This window comes from Numenius arquata, chromosome 28 (genome assembly GCF_964106895.1).
Source record: "Numenius arquata chromosome 28, bNumArq3.hap1.1, whole genome shotgun sequence".
Lineage (NCBI taxonomy): Eukaryota > Metazoa > Chordata > Aves > Charadriiformes > Scolopacidae > Numenius > Numenius arquata.
In genome coordinates this window covers 2,368,550-2,384,472 of record NC_133603.1, presented here as the reverse complement: position 1 = coordinate 2,384,472, position 15,923 = coordinate 2,368,550, and the positions used below count along the sequence as shown (strand labels likewise).

At 51.6% G+C, this 15,923-nt stretch overlaps 2 protein-coding genes across 2 annotated transcripts; both read left to right on the top strand.

Moving 5' to 3' along the window:
• The first annotated feature begins 714 nt into the window (after window positions 1-714).
• Window positions 715-4,792, top strand: LOC141476050 (zinc finger protein RFP-like). The gene is made up of 7 exons (XM_074164676.1): window positions 715-1,171; window positions 1,690-1,785; window positions 2,026-2,256; window positions 2,427-2,449; window positions 3,060-3,175; window positions 3,490-3,519; window positions 3,750-4,792. Exons 1-7 carry the CDS (start codon window positions 788-790, stop codon window positions 3,752-3,754), a joined length of 885 nt encoding a protein of 294 aa, XP_074020777.1. The 5' UTR covers window positions 715-787; the 3' UTR covers window positions 3,755-4,792.
• A 3,667-nt stretch (window positions 4,793-8,459) lies between these two features.
• LOC141476048 (E3 ubiquitin-protein ligase TRIM7-like) lies at window positions 8,460-12,418 on the top strand. The gene is made up of 7 exons (XM_074164673.1): window positions 8,460-8,902; window positions 9,590-9,685; window positions 9,897-10,127; window positions 10,299-10,321; window positions 10,930-11,045; window positions 11,360-11,389; window positions 11,641-12,418. The coding sequence occupies exons 1-7, from the start codon at window positions 8,483-8,485 to the stop codon at window positions 12,156-12,158; spliced, it is 1,434 nt and encodes a 477-aa protein (XP_074020774.1). The 5' UTR covers window positions 8,460-8,482; the 3' UTR covers window positions 12,159-12,418.
• The last annotated feature ends 3,505 nt before the right edge of the window (window positions 12,419-15,923 follow it).

Here is a 15,923-nt window from a genome sequence, read left to right as displayed (position 1 = left end):
CCTCCAAGCCAGAAGAGGAAGGAAAAGCACCAGTCCAGACTCTCAGCTCTGTCACCGTAGCTCAGAGAAACCTGCTGGGACCTTGGAGGGTCTTGGAGGCACCAGAAATCTCCAGGGACGCGTGAGGATCCGTGCTCCAGAGCAGTGTCTGCAGGGTGTTAGTCTGATGGCCCACCTTACCCCAAGGGCAAAGCTGATGTCTCAGGGGTCAGGAGCAGCGGAAATTTGTTCTGACAGCCAGGAAGGCCCTGCCCTGATGTGAACTGCACATTTGAACCCTTCAGGTCACCCAAGGGATGCTGGAGGCCTCCCAAACAGCCCTACAAAGGCTCTCCTGAAAGCTGCTGAGGTCCTTCCCAAGCCCTAGCCAGGTTCTGTCACCCCTGAGATCTCAGAGGCATTTTCAGCCACTGCTTGTCTCCCACCCCCAGCTGCAACACAACCTCTCTGAGGTGCCACCAGGCCATGAAACTCCTCTTCCAGCTCCTGTTGAGTCACCAAATGCACTGGACTCCACTGATTTGAAGTGGCTTTGGAGACTGAAAAATCCCAGTGCCTCCAGGAAAGGATGAAATTGGAGATGGGCATCTCCAATTGCCTTCTTCCTCAGCTGTCCAACCGCTACTTCCCGGAGCAATATAAGTTACTGTATTACGTAAAGCCCTGCTGGAAAGGGCTGGGTCTCAGTTTAACCAACGGTGTAAAACCAGGAAGAGAAATCTCTCTCCTTCCTGTTCCTTCAAAACCGAAACAAACTTGGAGATTCAAACTTCGACGGTTGCTCTTCATGGGAGCCAGAACATCTGTGGAAAGCCCCCAGCATGAAGCCTGCTGCTCCATGTGCCTGGAAAAATCCCCGGACATCATGTCCATCCACTGCGGGCACAGATTGTGCCAGTCGTGCATCACTCAGAAAGGGGAAGGACTGACCACCAACTTCTCCTGCCCCCAGTGCAGGAAAACTGAGTCCCACAAGAGCCACCACCCCAACAGCGAGTTGAAAAACGTCCAAGAGGTGGAAGGAAAGAAGAACTTGTGTGAGAAGCACCAGGAACCCCTGAAGCTCTTCTGCAAAGTTGACCAAAGGCTTATCTGCGTGGTGTGTGACAGATCTGAGGTGCACCGTAACCATTCTGTGGTTCCCGTGGATGAGGCTGCCCAGGAGTACAAGGTGAGGGGTTTATGGGCATGTTGAGACACAAAGGGCCAGAAGCTCCTGGTGTTGCTGCTCTTGATGGGTGGAGATCCCTGTAGAGCCTTTGGCCTGTGGGATAAACCCCCTGTGGACTCACCCATCCTTGTCTCTTGCTACCAACTCTTGAGGTGGCATTGCCTGCCCTGAGGAAGAGGTGGATGTAGAAGCACCACGCTTTTGGGCACCAAGGGGTCCTCTCCCCCTGGATGCAGGTTCCTTATCTAGTTCAGCTCTGCTGAAGATCAGTACGAAAGGAAAGAGAGAGATCCTCAGCCCTTCTCCCACCCCTCAGCTCCCTTAAATCTCCTTCACCTTTGTCAAAATAAAAAAAAAAAAAAAAGGAAAAGGGGGAGGTAAATCACCATAAAACAGTCATGGGGGTCACAAAACTCTGCCAGCAGTTACCCCAAGAGCCGTCAAGAGTTCCCCATTGCTTCTGCTGACGGTGCCGGACCACGATGCCATTCCACAAGGGACTTCTTTCTTTCTCTCAGAAACAAATTCAGACCGAACTGTACATTCTGAAATCAGAGCACAAGGCACTTCGATCTTCCATGAAGGACAGACAAGACAGAATCAAGGACCACACCGTAGGTGCCCATCGGTTTTCCTGGGCAGAGGGTGGGGGAAGAAAGGAGGAACATCTCCTCTTCCTCCTCTCCCCCAGGGGTGGGTGATTCTCAGAGGGTGTGGGGAAGGGAGAGGGGGTTTGTATCTTCACCAAATGCCTCTTTTTGGTGGGTCCTACTAAGGCATGGCCCACCCTTGACTCTTGATGCTCTTCTCCTGCTCTCTGCTTCCCTTTCCCTGCTTTGGATTGCCCTTGGCAGGAGAGGACAGAAGCTGCAAAGCAGAAGGTTGTGAGGACATATAGGAAGTTGCATGAGACCCTGGAGAAGCAGGAGTCCTCTTTCCTGGCCCAGCTGGAGAAGCTGGCCACAGAGATAAGGAAAGCCCATGAAGAAATCCGCCAGAAGCTTTTGGAGGAGACGACGAGGCTGGACATGCTGATTGAGGAGATGGAGAGGACATACCAGCAGCCAGACTTGGAGCTCCTGAAGGTGAGAGCCCAGGCTTCCCAAACTTGCTGTGAAGGCCGGCGTTGAGCTTGGTCTCCAGCCCTCGCTTTCCTACCCCAACCTGCTCAAAGAGGGCCTTCATTAGAGTGGGACCCCGGTACTCCAAGGGGAGGTATTCCATGTCACTGAGTCTCTTTTTCTCTCTCATCTAGGACATCGGAACCACCTTGAGCAGGTATGTGGTCCTTCTCCTGTCAACATTTCTCCACCACAGAGTAGCTCTGTGGCAGGACACTGGGAGAAAGCACGTAGGGACAGGTTGGCTCTTCTGCAATACAGCCTTTGGACTTGACTGAGGCCACGGGGGGTTGGAAGGAGGGCTCTGCCTCTCTCTCCTTAAGGAATGATGAATTTGGACAGGGACTGTCAGGAGGCAGGGCTGGGGGTAAACCAGGAAGGCAGCCCCTGGGGTGGATCCACAGGGTCCATGGCCAGGCATGGATGCTCCTCCCAATCAGCTTGCAAAAGGGCTGGATGCTCCAGGGCTGAGCTTCAGTGGAGCCCCTGGAGCAGGGGTGGGGCTGTGGGGTCCCAGGGGGGGCTGCTCAGGGCTGTTAATTCCCATGAGGACCCTGAGACAACCACCTCAGCCTTTCACAGCTGAAGCAAATCAATGAACATCTCCAAGGGGGGGTGTGATCCTGCCGTGACATTTACTGTCTGAGATGTGCAAGATGGGGCAGAGCCATCATCTTCCCTCCAGTAATTCTCCCCCAGAGAATGCTGAGAAAACACGGAGCAGCAAAATCCAGCCAGGCGTAAATCCATCCCCTCTTCCCTTCCAGGGGCCAGAGGAAAACCCTCTCCCACTCACTCGATATTTCCCCGGAGCTGGAAAAGAAATTCTGTGATTTCATGGAGAAAACCACAGCCATCGAGGAGGCTCTGGAGAAATTACAAGGTACCGTGCACAGGTCCAGAAAGGAAAATGCCATCGTGCTTCTTGGTGGGGAGGGATGGAGAGAAGCCACAGGAAGGAAACGCATCCTGGGTGCTGAATGAGGGGTTGTTTTTTTTCAAGATCCCACAACGAGGCAGTGAATGAGCAGCGAGCGTTGGTCTGATGTTCCCTGCCTGTCCTCCTCTTCTTCTCCTCTGCCTCCTCAAGTTTCTCAACATTCCCCCAAGCCTGTTCCTGACTCTCTGGACTTTTGCAGAAACCCACAATCACAACAACTGATCTTTCTGCCTCTCACATTTCTCTCTTTCCTCTAGACTTCCTGGAGTTTGAACTTCCATTGAAAAGTAAGTGAACCAAACGCGTGCCCAACCGAGCCATCATATGAAATCAAAAAATAGGGTAAAACAAGCTCTGCTGCCCCCAAAGATTGACCTAAAGTGCTCTGCTGCCTCCTTTTCCCCACCAGGGGATGCCTGGAGGGGTCCCAACAGGGTCAGAGGGATGGGAAGGGAGAGAAAAAGCCCTGTGCCCCCCAGATCTGCTGCCATGAGCCTGACTCTCTCTCCACTTCCAGCATAGATGACACTGGACCCAAAGACAGCCAACGCCAGGCTTTATCTCTAGGAAGGCTGGAAGTTCGTGCAGTGGAAATTCCTTGAGCAGGACCTGCCCTCCAACCCGGAGAGGTTCAAAGTCAATCCTTGCGTGTGGAATAATTCCTAAAATATAATTTTTATTAGAAATATATAACATTGTTCACACATTAAGGAAAGGTATAAAATCGAAACATTTCCAGGGTGGGACACAGCAGCAGCTGCTATGTGAGGAATCCGCTACATCTATGACTCCCTGAACAATATTGCTTGCAAAAGCAACACGGAGGATGGAGTGGAGTGAAGATTCCACGGCCAAGCTCTGTGATTCCACAGCAGAATGGGAACAAAGTGATCCTATGGAAGTGATAAGCGGCATGCTTGCTACCCTGAGCCAACAGTCTGTCAAATTTTGATGAAATGCTGTCCTTTGTGCGAACTTTGCTCATTCTAATGTCATTTTAATACCAAAACACACCTCCAGCCCAAAGGCTGCCTGCCTCCCGGGTGCGACCACTCCTCCTTGAGTCTGCGCCCTGAATTTTTCGTAAACTCTACCTTTAAATGCGAGGCGAGAGAATTTTACACCAATCATAATAAAGGTATTTATGACTAGAGTCGCTCAAACTCCACCTTGAAGGTAAAAAATAATATAAAAATAACCCGAGAAAGGGGGGATGCTGGGGAAGACACCATCGTGAACAAGTCAGGGAGGACCCCATCAGGGACTGCCTCTGACTCCCGGGACCAGTCGAGGGGCTGAGCCTTTCTTCCCCCACATAGGGACGCCTGTGGGTAAGACTTAGACTGTGCCGAGTGCTTCCTCGGGGAACTTAGAAATCTCCCTAGAGGGTTACCTGTGACATTTAGAGCCAGGCTGTATTGTTTGGAACTTTGTCGCGCGCTTTGTACCATTAACATTTTTTCTTTTACTTGCACGTGCTTTGCAGACTGTACTTATCACCGGCAAACCAAAAGAACCTTTCTATCTGTTGCTTAAATAAACTGCGCTGTTTAAGTAGCTAGCCGTTTGGGTTTCTCACTGAACGTGACCAGACACTGAAGTGCGGCCGTGCTAGTTCGTGAGCACGACTAGACTGAAGGTGCAGTCCACTATTAGTGCACCCAGAATCGTGATAGTTTAATATATTAAATGCGACCGGACTGATAGTGGTGAATTGGGCATCACTCAGAATTTAAACCCAGCCGCCCCCAGCCTCCCACCTCGGTGAGGAGCGTTAGAACGCAAGGGGGGTTATTTTCTGCCAAAACTATTTTGTCTCTTCACGCAACAGCGTGATGGGCTCAAGGGGCTTCACATCAGGGTCACACTGTTGAGACGTGGAGATCTGTAGAGGGAGCGTGTGGGCTATTGGGGTGGCCAAGGAGTGGGTGCCAAGGAAGCATTTTTTGCAGCTTAAGCCCGACGCGGGGGTATGGGCTCTGCGTCATAACCAAAATGAGTACGAGGCTCTCACCTCTCCTGATGTCACCCCCTTGACTCTACGCAGTGTCCCCCAGCGGATACGAATCTGCTTGGACTGTGAGGGAGGGAGGGTGGTGTTTTTTGATGCCAAGAGCAAAGAACGGATCTTTGCTTTTCCACAAGTGTCTTTCCAAGGGGAGAGAGTCTTCCTGTGGTTCATGGTGACGGGGGATGTTCAACTCAAACTTATTCCCTAAGGCACAGGACAAAAAAAACCAAAACCCAATCCCCTAAAGCCATCACTTTACCCTTGGGAAAGAAACCAGGGGCAGAGTTTTGTCCCAGTTACACCAAAGGGACAGGAAAGGGTAGCGGTGTTCACGTTCCTTTCCTTTAGTGCAAAATGGGAGCATTTCTGTGCCTTAAACTATATTTTCATCTTTTAATAGCTAAATGGCTGTTCCTGGGTGCCTGCAAACTTGATAGGGAGTTAAAAGTAAATGTACAATTCTAAGTCATTTCTGCCTTGTGTGTGTGTGCTTTTCTTTGGTTTTTATTTCCTCTGGGTTTTCTTTGGAAGTTGCTTAAGAGAACTGGAGGAAGGAAAAGTCATCCTCGTTCCTCTCGAAAACCCACTGCACAGGGAGATGAGAAACCTGAGTTTTCTGCCCTCTCAAAGCCAGCAAGTCTGTGGGAATAGAGGTGGGCAAAAGTCAGCCGCAAGCCAGGAGCTGGAGTCCTTTGCAGCCGGGTCCCATCCTGACTCCATGTGCAAAGGGGGAGTCAGAATTGGCCAGAAACACCTGGAAATGGGGCTGCTCCTTTTGGTGCTGGCTCAGGGTGAGCCCTGACACACTGGGCTTTAGTCAAGCAAGAGTGTGGACTTGTTCCTTGAGAAGATACAGCAGAGCCAGGGGTTCAGATGAAGGTCCAATAAAGTCCTTGTCTTGTCCCCAAAAGTCCCTGCCCGGGAAAGCAGATAAAAGCAGGGCGAGGATGCCTATGGCCCCAGGAGCCCTGTTTTCCAGCCTCAATGGGTAATTAAGAAAATAAGAGGGTATAATTGTTACCTGAATCAAAAGCTCTCGAAACCAGAAGCAGTTGAGAGAGGAGATATTGCTTTATGAGATGTCGAGTGCTAGGTGGCAATCCCCAAATCTAGCACCCCTTACCGGGGACATTCACCCAGTATTTCTACACAAAGGATTCTCATTATTCCACCTCCCTAATCCATAACTCCACCTGGGCTGACACATTCATTAATGTGACCCAAGAGGCCTTTTTGCAGACGTGTATTTAATTTTGCAGCGTCAGTAAAACACTTCCCAGCATCACCTTCTGGAGGGTTTGGGGGTCCCTGAGAGCCCCCGCAGGTAGGAAAATACACGGGGACAGGGAAGGTTCCAACCTTCCCCCTGCCGCCCCGTGCACACCACGCTGCCAAGGCTGGAGGGAGAAGACCCCAGGGGACAGCTACTCCCTCCCAGCCCCGTCCTCCAATGCCGGAATGGAAAGTGCCCCTGGGGACACCCTGAAAATGAACTCTCCAGAACGACCCAGATCCGGAGGAGCCGCGGCAGGAGCGGGTGGAGTGGCGGCCAGAAAGGCCCGACATTTGTGCAAACAGCACAAATCACGCTGGTTTAGAACCCCAAGTCATTTTTCCTAATTAAAAAAATTCGGGGGGCACTAAAAGAGCTGCCCCGAGGGACGGCCGCCGCTGCGGGTCACTGGAACCAGCACCCGGGGGGTGGGCGAGGTGCAGCCCGGCTCGACACCCCCGGGGAAGGCAAGAGGCGCCTTGGAGCGGGGTGCAGAGAGCACAAAGACACGAGTGCGTCCCAGGAGAGTTCCAGGGCCCTTGATAGCTTCACACAAGGGTTTCGCTAAGGAGCCGAAATTAACCATCCACAGGCGACACCACCCGGCCGTTCCCAGAAACGCTCCCAGCTCCTCTGCGGAGCTCGGGTCAGGTATTGGACACGTTGCCTCTTCCCGCTCTATTCCCAGGCTCCCTTCTCCCTGCGGAATCGTAAAGCCCAGAGAAACAACGCTCTGCGGCACCTTGGAGCCTTTTCCTGAGATACTCCATATCCAGCTGCTCCGATAGAATTCAAAAGGCCAATTGTGTAATGCACGCAATCGGGTTTTGTCTCTGTCCCCGGGAGAACGTCACCCACGCACTGCAACCAGGTTACTGCCACATTTCCTTTCTGCCAATGCTCTAATTCGTTAGCCAGCTGATTGCCAAAAATCGTGGGACTATTTTTAAATCCTCGCGGTAACACAGTCCAACAGAGTTGTTTTCCCTCCCATAGTGGGATTTCCCACTCAAAGGCAAACAGCTTCTGACTTCCTTCTGCTGGTGGAATGCAAAAGAAAGCATCCTTTAAATCCAATACAGGAAACCAAGGGATCAGGACCGCAAGTAGTGTTCTCCTCTGTCATTCCAGTGGCAGGGAAGGAGGAGGGAAGCAACAAGAAGAGCCAGCAGATCCATACCTGCCTCCAAGCCAGAAGAGGAAGGAAAAGCACCAGTCCAGACTCTCAGCTCTGTCACCGCAGCTCAGAGAAACCTGCTGGGACCTTGGAGGGTCTTGGAGGCACCAGAAATCTCCAGGGACGCGTGAGGATCCGTGCTCCAGAGCAGTGTCTGCAGGGTGTTAGTCTGATGGCCCACCTTACCCCAAGGGCAAAGCTGATGTCTCAGGGGTCAGGAGCAGCGGAAATTTGTTCTGACAGCCAGGAAGGCCCTGCCCTGATGTGAACTGCACATTTGAACCCTTCAGGTCACCCAAGAGAGGCTGGAGGCCTCCCAAACAGCCCTACAAAGGCTCTCCTGAAAGCTGCTGAGGTCCTTCCTAAGCCCTAGCCAGGTTCTGTCACCCCTGAGATCTCAGAGGCATTTTCAGCCACTGCTTGTCTCCCACCCCCAGCTGCAACACAACCTCTCTGAGGTGCCACCAGGCCATGAAACTCCTCTTCCAGCTCCTGTTGAGTCACCAAATGCACTGGACTCCACTGATTTGAAGTGGCTTTGGAGACTGAAAAATCCCAGTGCCTCCAGGAAAGGATGAAATTGGAGATGGGCATCTCCAATTGCCTTCTTCCTCAGCTGTCCAACCGCTACTTCCCAGAGTAATATAAGTTAATGTATTGCCTGAAGCCCAGCTGGGAAGGGGCTGGATCTCAATTTAACCAATGGAGTAGAATCAGGAAATCTCTCTCCTTCCTGTTCCTTCAAAATCGAAACGAACTTGGAGATTAAAACTGCGACAGTCGCTCTTCATGGCAGCCAGGACGCCTGTGGAAACCCTGTGGGATGAAGCCTGCTGCTCCATCTGCCTGGAAATATTCCAGGACCCTGTGTCCATCCACTGTGGGCACACCTTTTGCCGGTCATGCATCACTGAGATCTGGGAAGGACTGACCACCAAATTCTCCTGCCCCCAGTGCAGGGAGATGGTGTCCCAGAAGAGACTCTGCCCCAACAGGGAGTTGGCCAACATGATTGAAGCAACCAAGAACTTGAACCTGCAACGAGTTAGAGAGGTGGAAGAAGGGGAGAACTTGTGCAAGAAACACCAGGAACCCCTGAAGCTCTTCTGCAAAGTTGACCAAAGGCTTATCTGCGTGGTGTGTGACAGATCTGAGGTGCACCGTAACCATTCTGTGGTTCCAGTGGATGAGGCTGCCCAGGAGTACAAGGTGAGGGGGCTTATGGGCATGTTGAGACACAAAGGGCCAGAAGCTCCTGGTGTTGCTGCTCTTGATGGGTGGAGATCCCTGTAGAGCCTTTGGCCTGTGGGATAAACCCCCTGTGGACTCACCCATCCTTGTCTCTTGCTACCAACTCTTGAGGTGGCATTGCCTGCCCTGAGGAAGAAGTGCACATAGGAGCACTACGCTCTTGGGGACGAAGGTGTCCTCTCGCCCAGGGTTCAGGTACAAGCAGGGGCTTAGGCAAGGGTAAGAAACAGAGGCGTAGGATTTCTCCCCACCATAATACCTTGGACACCTTTTAACCTCATGATTTACAGTGCCAGGGGTTTCCTGAGCCTCAGCATGGCTTATTTATCCAGCAGGCATAAATGTTCCTCTCTCCTCCGGGATGCGGGTCCCTTATCATGGTCAGCTCAGCTTAAGATCAGTAGGAAAGGAAAGAAAGAGATCCTCAGCCCTTCTCCCACCCCACAGCTCCTTGAAAGTTCCTAGACGTTTATCAAAAGAAAAAAATACAGAAAATGGGGGAGGTAAATAGCCATAAAACAGTCATGGGGGTCCCAAATCTTTGCCAACACTTACCCCAAGAGCCATCAAGAATTCCCTGTTGCTTCTGCTGAGGGTGCCAGACCACAATGCCATTCCACAACGGACTTCTTTCTTTCCTCTCAGAAAAAAATTCAGACCGAACTGTACATTCTGAAATCAGAGCAAGAGGCGCTTCAATCTTCCATGAAGGACAGACAAGACAGAATCAAGGACCACACCGTAAGTGCCCATCAGTTTTCCTGGGCAGAGGGTGGGGGAAGAAAGGAGGAACATCTCCTCCTCCTCTCCCCCGCGGGTGGGTGATGCTCAAGGGGCGTGGGGAAGGGAGAAGGGGTTCCTCCTTTTGGTGGATCCCACTAAGGCATGGCCCACCCTTGACGCTCTTCTCCTGCTCTGCTTCCCTTTCCCTGCTTTGGATTGCCCTTGGCAGGAGAGGACAGAAGCTGCAAAGCAGGAGATTGTGACGACATATAGGAAGTTGCACGAGTTCCTGGAGAAGCAGGAGTCCTCTTTTCTGGCCCAGCTGGAGAAGCTGGATACAGAGGTAAGGAAAGCGCATGAAGAAATCCACCAGAAGCTTTTGGAGGAGACGACGAGCCTGGGCACGCTGATTGGGGAGATGGAGAGGACATACCAGCAGCCAGACTGGGAGCTCCTGAAGGTGAGAGCCCAGGCTTCCCAAACTTGCTGTGAAGGCCTGTGTTGAGCTTGGAGACCAAGCCCTCGCTTTCCTACCCCAACCTGCTCAAAGAGGGCCTTCATTAGAGTGGGACCCCGGTACTCCAAGGGGAGGTGTTCCATGTCACTGAGTCTCTTTTTCTCTCTCATCTAGGACATCGGAACCACCTTGAGCAGGTATGTGGTCCTTCTCCTGTCAACATTTCTCCACCACAGAGTAGCTCTGTGGCAGGACACTGGGAAAAGCACATAGGGACAGGTTGGCTCTTCTGCAATACAGCCTTTGGACTTGACTGAGGCCACGGGGGGTTGGAAGGAGGGCTCTGCCTCTCTCTCCTTAATGAATGATGAATTTGGACAGGGACTGTCAGGAGGCAGGGCTGGGGGTAAACCAGGAAGGCAGCCCCTGGGGTGGATCCACAGGGTCCATGGCCAGGCATGGATGCTCCTCCCAATCAGCTTGCAAAGGGGCTGGATGCTCCAGGGCTGAGCTTCAGTGGAGCCCCTGGAGCAGGGGTGGGGCTGTGGGGTCCCAGGGGGGGCTGCTCAGGGCTGTTAATTCCCATGAGGACCCTGAGACAACCACCTCAGCCTTTCACAGCTGAAGCAAATCAATGAACATCTCCAAGGGGGGGTGTGATCCTGCTGTGACATTTGCTGTCTGAGATGTGTGAGATGGGGCAGAGCCATCACCTTCCCTCCACTAATTATCCCCAGGGATTGCTGAGAAAACACGGAGCAGCAAACTCCAGACAGGTGTAAATCCATCCCCTCTTCCCTTCCAGGGGCCAGAGGAAAACCCTCTCCCACTCACTCGATATTTCCCCAGAGCTGGAAAAGAAATTCTGTGATTTCACAGAGAAAACCACAGCCATCAAGGAGGCTCTGGAGAAATTCCAAGGTACCGTGCGCAGGTCCAGAAAGGAAAATGCCATCGTGCTTCTGGGTTGGGAGGGATGGAGTGAAGCCACAGGAAGGAAACGCATCCTGCGTGCTGAATGAGGGGTTGTTTTTTTTCAAGATCCCACAACGAGACAGTGAATGAGCAGCGAGCGTTGGTCTGATGTTCCCTGCCTGTCCTCCTCTTCTTCTCCTCTGCCTCCTCAAGTTTCTCAACATTCCCCCAAGCCTGTCCCTGACTCTCTGGACTTTTGCAGAAACCCACAATCACAACAACTGATCTTTCTGCCTCTCACATTTCTCTCTTTCCTCTAGATTTCCTGGAGTTCGAACTTCCACTGACAAGTAAGTGAACCAAACGCGTGCCCAACCGAGCCATCATATGAAATCAAAAAATAGGATAAAACAAGCTCTGCTGCCCCCAAAGATTAACCTAAAGTGCTCTGCTGCCTCCTTTCCCCCTTCTCCCATCCTTATCCCACCACCAGGCAATGCCTGGAGGGGTCCCAACAAGGTCAGAGGGATGGGAAGGGAGAGAAAAAGCGCTGTGCCCCCCAGATCTGCTGCAATGAGCCTGACTCTCTCTCCACCTCCAGCGCAGATGACACTGGACCCAAAGACAGCCAACGCCAGGCTTTATCTCTCGGAAGACTGCAAGTTCGTGGGGTGGATAGGCTCTGAGCAGGACCTGCCTTCCAACCCGGAGAGGTTCAAAGTCAATCACTGCGTGCTGGGCTTGAGGGGATTCACATCGGGGTGCCACCACTGGAACGTGGAGATCTGTAGAGAAGGTGTGTGGGGCATTGGGGTGGCCAAGGAATCAGTGCCAAGGGACTGTGTGTTGCGCCTGAAGCCTGAAGAGGGTGTATGGGCTCTGTGTCATGGCAATGGTGTGTTCGTGGCTCATACCTCTCCTGCTGTCACCCCCTTGACTCTAGTGTGTGTCCCCAAGCGGATACGAATCTTCTTGAACTGCGAGGAAGGGAGGGTGGTATTTTATGATGCCCTGAGCAAAGAACGGATCTTTGCTTTTCCGCCGGCATCTTTCCACGGGGAGAGAGTCTTCCCGTGGTTCATGGTGATGTTGGGTGCTCAACTCAAACTTCTTCCCTAGGGCACAGGACAAAAAAAACCCAACCCACTAAAGCCATCAACTTACCCTTGGGAAAGAAACCAGGGGCAGAGTTTTGTCCCAGTCCCACCAAAGGGACAGGAAAGGGTAGTGGTGTTCACGTTCCTTTCCTTTAGTGCAAAATGGGAGCATTTCTGTGCCTTAAACTATATTTTCATCTTTTAATTCCTTAATGACTGTTTCCTGGGTGCCTGCAAAGTTGCCCTGATGGGGAGTTGAAAGTAAATGTACAATTCTAAGTCATTTCTGCCTTGTGTGTGTGCTTTTCTTTGGTTTTTATTTCCTCTGGGTTTTCTTTGGAAGTTGCTTAAGAGAACTGGAGGAAGGAAAAGTCATCCTCGTTCCTCTCTAAAACCCACTGCACAGGGAGATGAGAAACCTGAGTTTTCTGCCCTCTCAAACCCAGCAAGTCTGTGGGAACAGAGGTGGGGAAAAGTCAGGAGCTGGAGTCATTTGCCTGGGAAGTCCCAGGCCTGGAAATTCCCTGCCTGGGAAAAGATATAAAAGCAGGGGAAAGATCTCTATGGCCCCAGGAACCCTGTTTTCCCAGCCTCAATAGGTAATAAAACAATTAAAAGGGTATAATTGTTACCTGAAACACAAGCTCTTGAGACCATAAGCAGTTTAGAGAGTCAACTTTGGATGCTAGGTGGCAATCCCCAAATCTAGCACCCCTTACGGGGACTTTCACCCAGTATTTATATACAAAAGACTCTTTATTCCACCTCCCTAATCTGTAACTCCACGTGAGCTGACATATTCATTAGTGTGACCCAGGAGCCCGTTTTGCAGACTCGCATTAAATTTTGCAGCATCAGCAAAACACTCCCCATCATCACCTTCTTGAGGGGTCAGGATCTGGGGGGCCCCTGAGAGGCCCCGTGGGCAGAAAAACACTGGAGGGAATAGGGAAGGGCTCCATCCATCCCTCTCCTTGCCCCCGCACCCACACTGCCAGGGCTGGAGGGAGAAGAACCCGGGGGAGCGGGGGCAGCCACGTCCTCCCAACCCTGTCCCCCAACACTCCTAAAGCCAGGATGGAAAGCAGGTGAGGCGCGGCCCGGCTCGAAACCCCTGGGGGAGGCAAGAGGCGCCTTGTAGCGGGGTGCAGAGAGCACAAAGACACGAGCCAACCAAACTGGGGAAAGCTGGGGCCTTCCGCTAAAACTGCAAAGTTGCTGGGAGATACAAAGCTTGCTGAAAATAAAAAACTATGTGTCCTTGAGGGGAACTGGGCTCCTTATAACGCCAAACCCGCACCTCCACATCTTCAGCCCCCTCCTCGCTGAGCAGGAGCTGTCATTACCCAATGAACCAGAGCTTTAATCGGAAGGGAGAATACAATCAGGAAGAGGAGGAGCCGCCGTTGATGAGGACAGTCTGCTAATTAGGCGATGGGTGTAAACTAGAAAAGGTTCCAATGTGGAAGCCAAGGTGCGGGAGCTCTGTGGAGTTTCCCCCCAGCGCCGGCACCAAAGAAGCCCATTTCGGGGCTCTTTGGGCGCCGGGGCCGGGAAAGCGCTGCCAGCGGTGGAGGCGAGCGCGGGGGGTTCTCAATCAGGTCCCACCCAAGGCGCCCTGCTGGAGGGGGGCACCGGCGCGGTTCCCAACCAGGTCCGCTCCACCCCCTCCGGGTCGGGTCTCCCCGTGTCCGGGAGGGGAGCGGGGGCTGCGCCTGCTGCTGCCGCCCCTTCAACAGCCTCCTTTTCCTCCCCAAACGGCTCTGAATTCTCCCACAAGAATTAAACCACCCCCAAATACCTCTGGATTCCCCACAAATAACTCCCAATTCCTCCTCAAATCCCTCTGAATTCTCCCAAAATACCTCTGAATTGCCCCAAATGCTTCTGACTTCCTCCCAAAATAACTCTGAATTATCCCCAAATACCTCTGAATTCTAAAGAAGAAAAAAAAAAAAAAAAAAAAAGGCTCTGAATTCCTCCCAAATGCCTCTGAATTCTCTATAAATATTTGGATTATCCCCAAATACCTCTGAATTCTTCCCCCAAAGCCTCAATTCTTCCCAAAACGCCCCTCAATTCTTCCCCAAATACCTCTCAGTTGTCCCAAAACAACGGAATTCTCCCCAAATACGTCCCAATTACCCCTGAATTTTCCCCAAATGACAAAATTCTCGCAAATCAATGGATTCTCCCAAAACACTGTCAGCACGGGGGATCTTTAACCCTCTCCACAGTCAGGGAACATGGAGGGGGGGAAGCAACCAAGTGCCAAATACCTGCTTGGGATGCTCCAAATATCCTAAAAATTGGGGGAAAGGGAGAAAAAGGGGGTCCAGAACCCCCTGGGCAGCACTTTGGGGGAGCTTTTCCCTTGAAAGCAGGAATCAACTCACTTGAAGTTTCTCCCACCAGGCTCCATATCTTTGCTTTCCCACCAAGAAATTAAAATATTTACACCATAAATAATACACCCCACCATTTTTGGGGGAATGGGGTGGGAAGGAAGAGACCTGATGGGTTCTAGGGCATGGATGACATTAAATACGTTTTATCTCCCCCAGGTTGTCTCATTTCCAGGCTTTTCTGTCTCATCCCTCACTGCTCCCATCAGCTCTGTTTTGCCTTGCTCCCACGGAAGGAGCTGCCGTCATATTTGGGGGGTAAAAATTAAGCAATTTTGTACTTGTGGTGCAATAACGCACATTTTTGGCACCACCTTTTTTCTCCCCTCCCTCCTGGACGCTGAGAGATAAAATGGCCCTGAAATGGGGGGAAAAAAGGTGCAATCGGAGGGTGCAGGAGGCATCTGAGGTGTCATGGCCCCGTCTGTGGGTGGGAGATTGGAGTCTCCTCCCTCCTCAGCTGATAAAAACTGGCAGAGGAAGAGATGGGACCGAATATTGCTGAGCCAGAGAAGAACTTTTGCTAGAGAAGAGGGGGAAAAGACCCCCAAAGAGGAAAAAAAACCCAAGAAAGGGGGGGGAAAAACCACCAAGTGGAGAAGAAGCCGGTGGAGGAAAAGCAGCTGGAGGAACCCCAAAAGGGCGTCAGTGACACCAAGGAAAACCCCAAAAGGTTCGAAAAAGGGGGAAATCCTAGTGCTTTCGTGAAGGGGAAAATGCTAGCATCACTCTGCTGCCTTTTTCGGGGGAAAGAAGGGGATTCTGAGTGCTCTCCCCATCCCATCAACAAGAGAAGGAAAGGGGATTTCCCTTTGTTTTGCCCTCGGGATCTTTATTTCGGATTTAAAGGTGTCTTGCGGTGGTTGGTTGTGGTTATTATTTGCTCCTCATCTACCTGTAACAATCCAACTGGGGAAATTTGGGTGAGAAATGGCACATCCCTTGCTTATATCTTAATTTAAGGGTGATTTTTTTTTCCACTTTATAATTTTCTCCCCGAATTAAAATCTTCTCCCCACAATTAAAGTTTTCACCCCCAATTCAAATCCCCCTGCAATTAAAATTTTCTCCTCCCAGTTAAAATCCCCCTCCCCCCACCAGTTAAAATGTTCACCCCCCAGTTCACCCCCAGCCCCTCACTTGGCTGCGGGAAGTGCAGATGCTGCTGCGCATCCCTCTCCTGCCAGGACAATCGGGAAATAGTAAGACTTAACAAAATTAAATAATTTCATGTTTTGTTTTGTTTTGGTTTGGTTTTTTCTGGGGGATTTTCATGAGGATCCTCTGGGGCAGAGGGGGAAGAGGCTGCCCGAGGGACCTTTCCCTCCCAGCTCCTGCTTCACCTCTTTTTGATGAATTTCCAGCTGTTTTGGTTTGGTTTG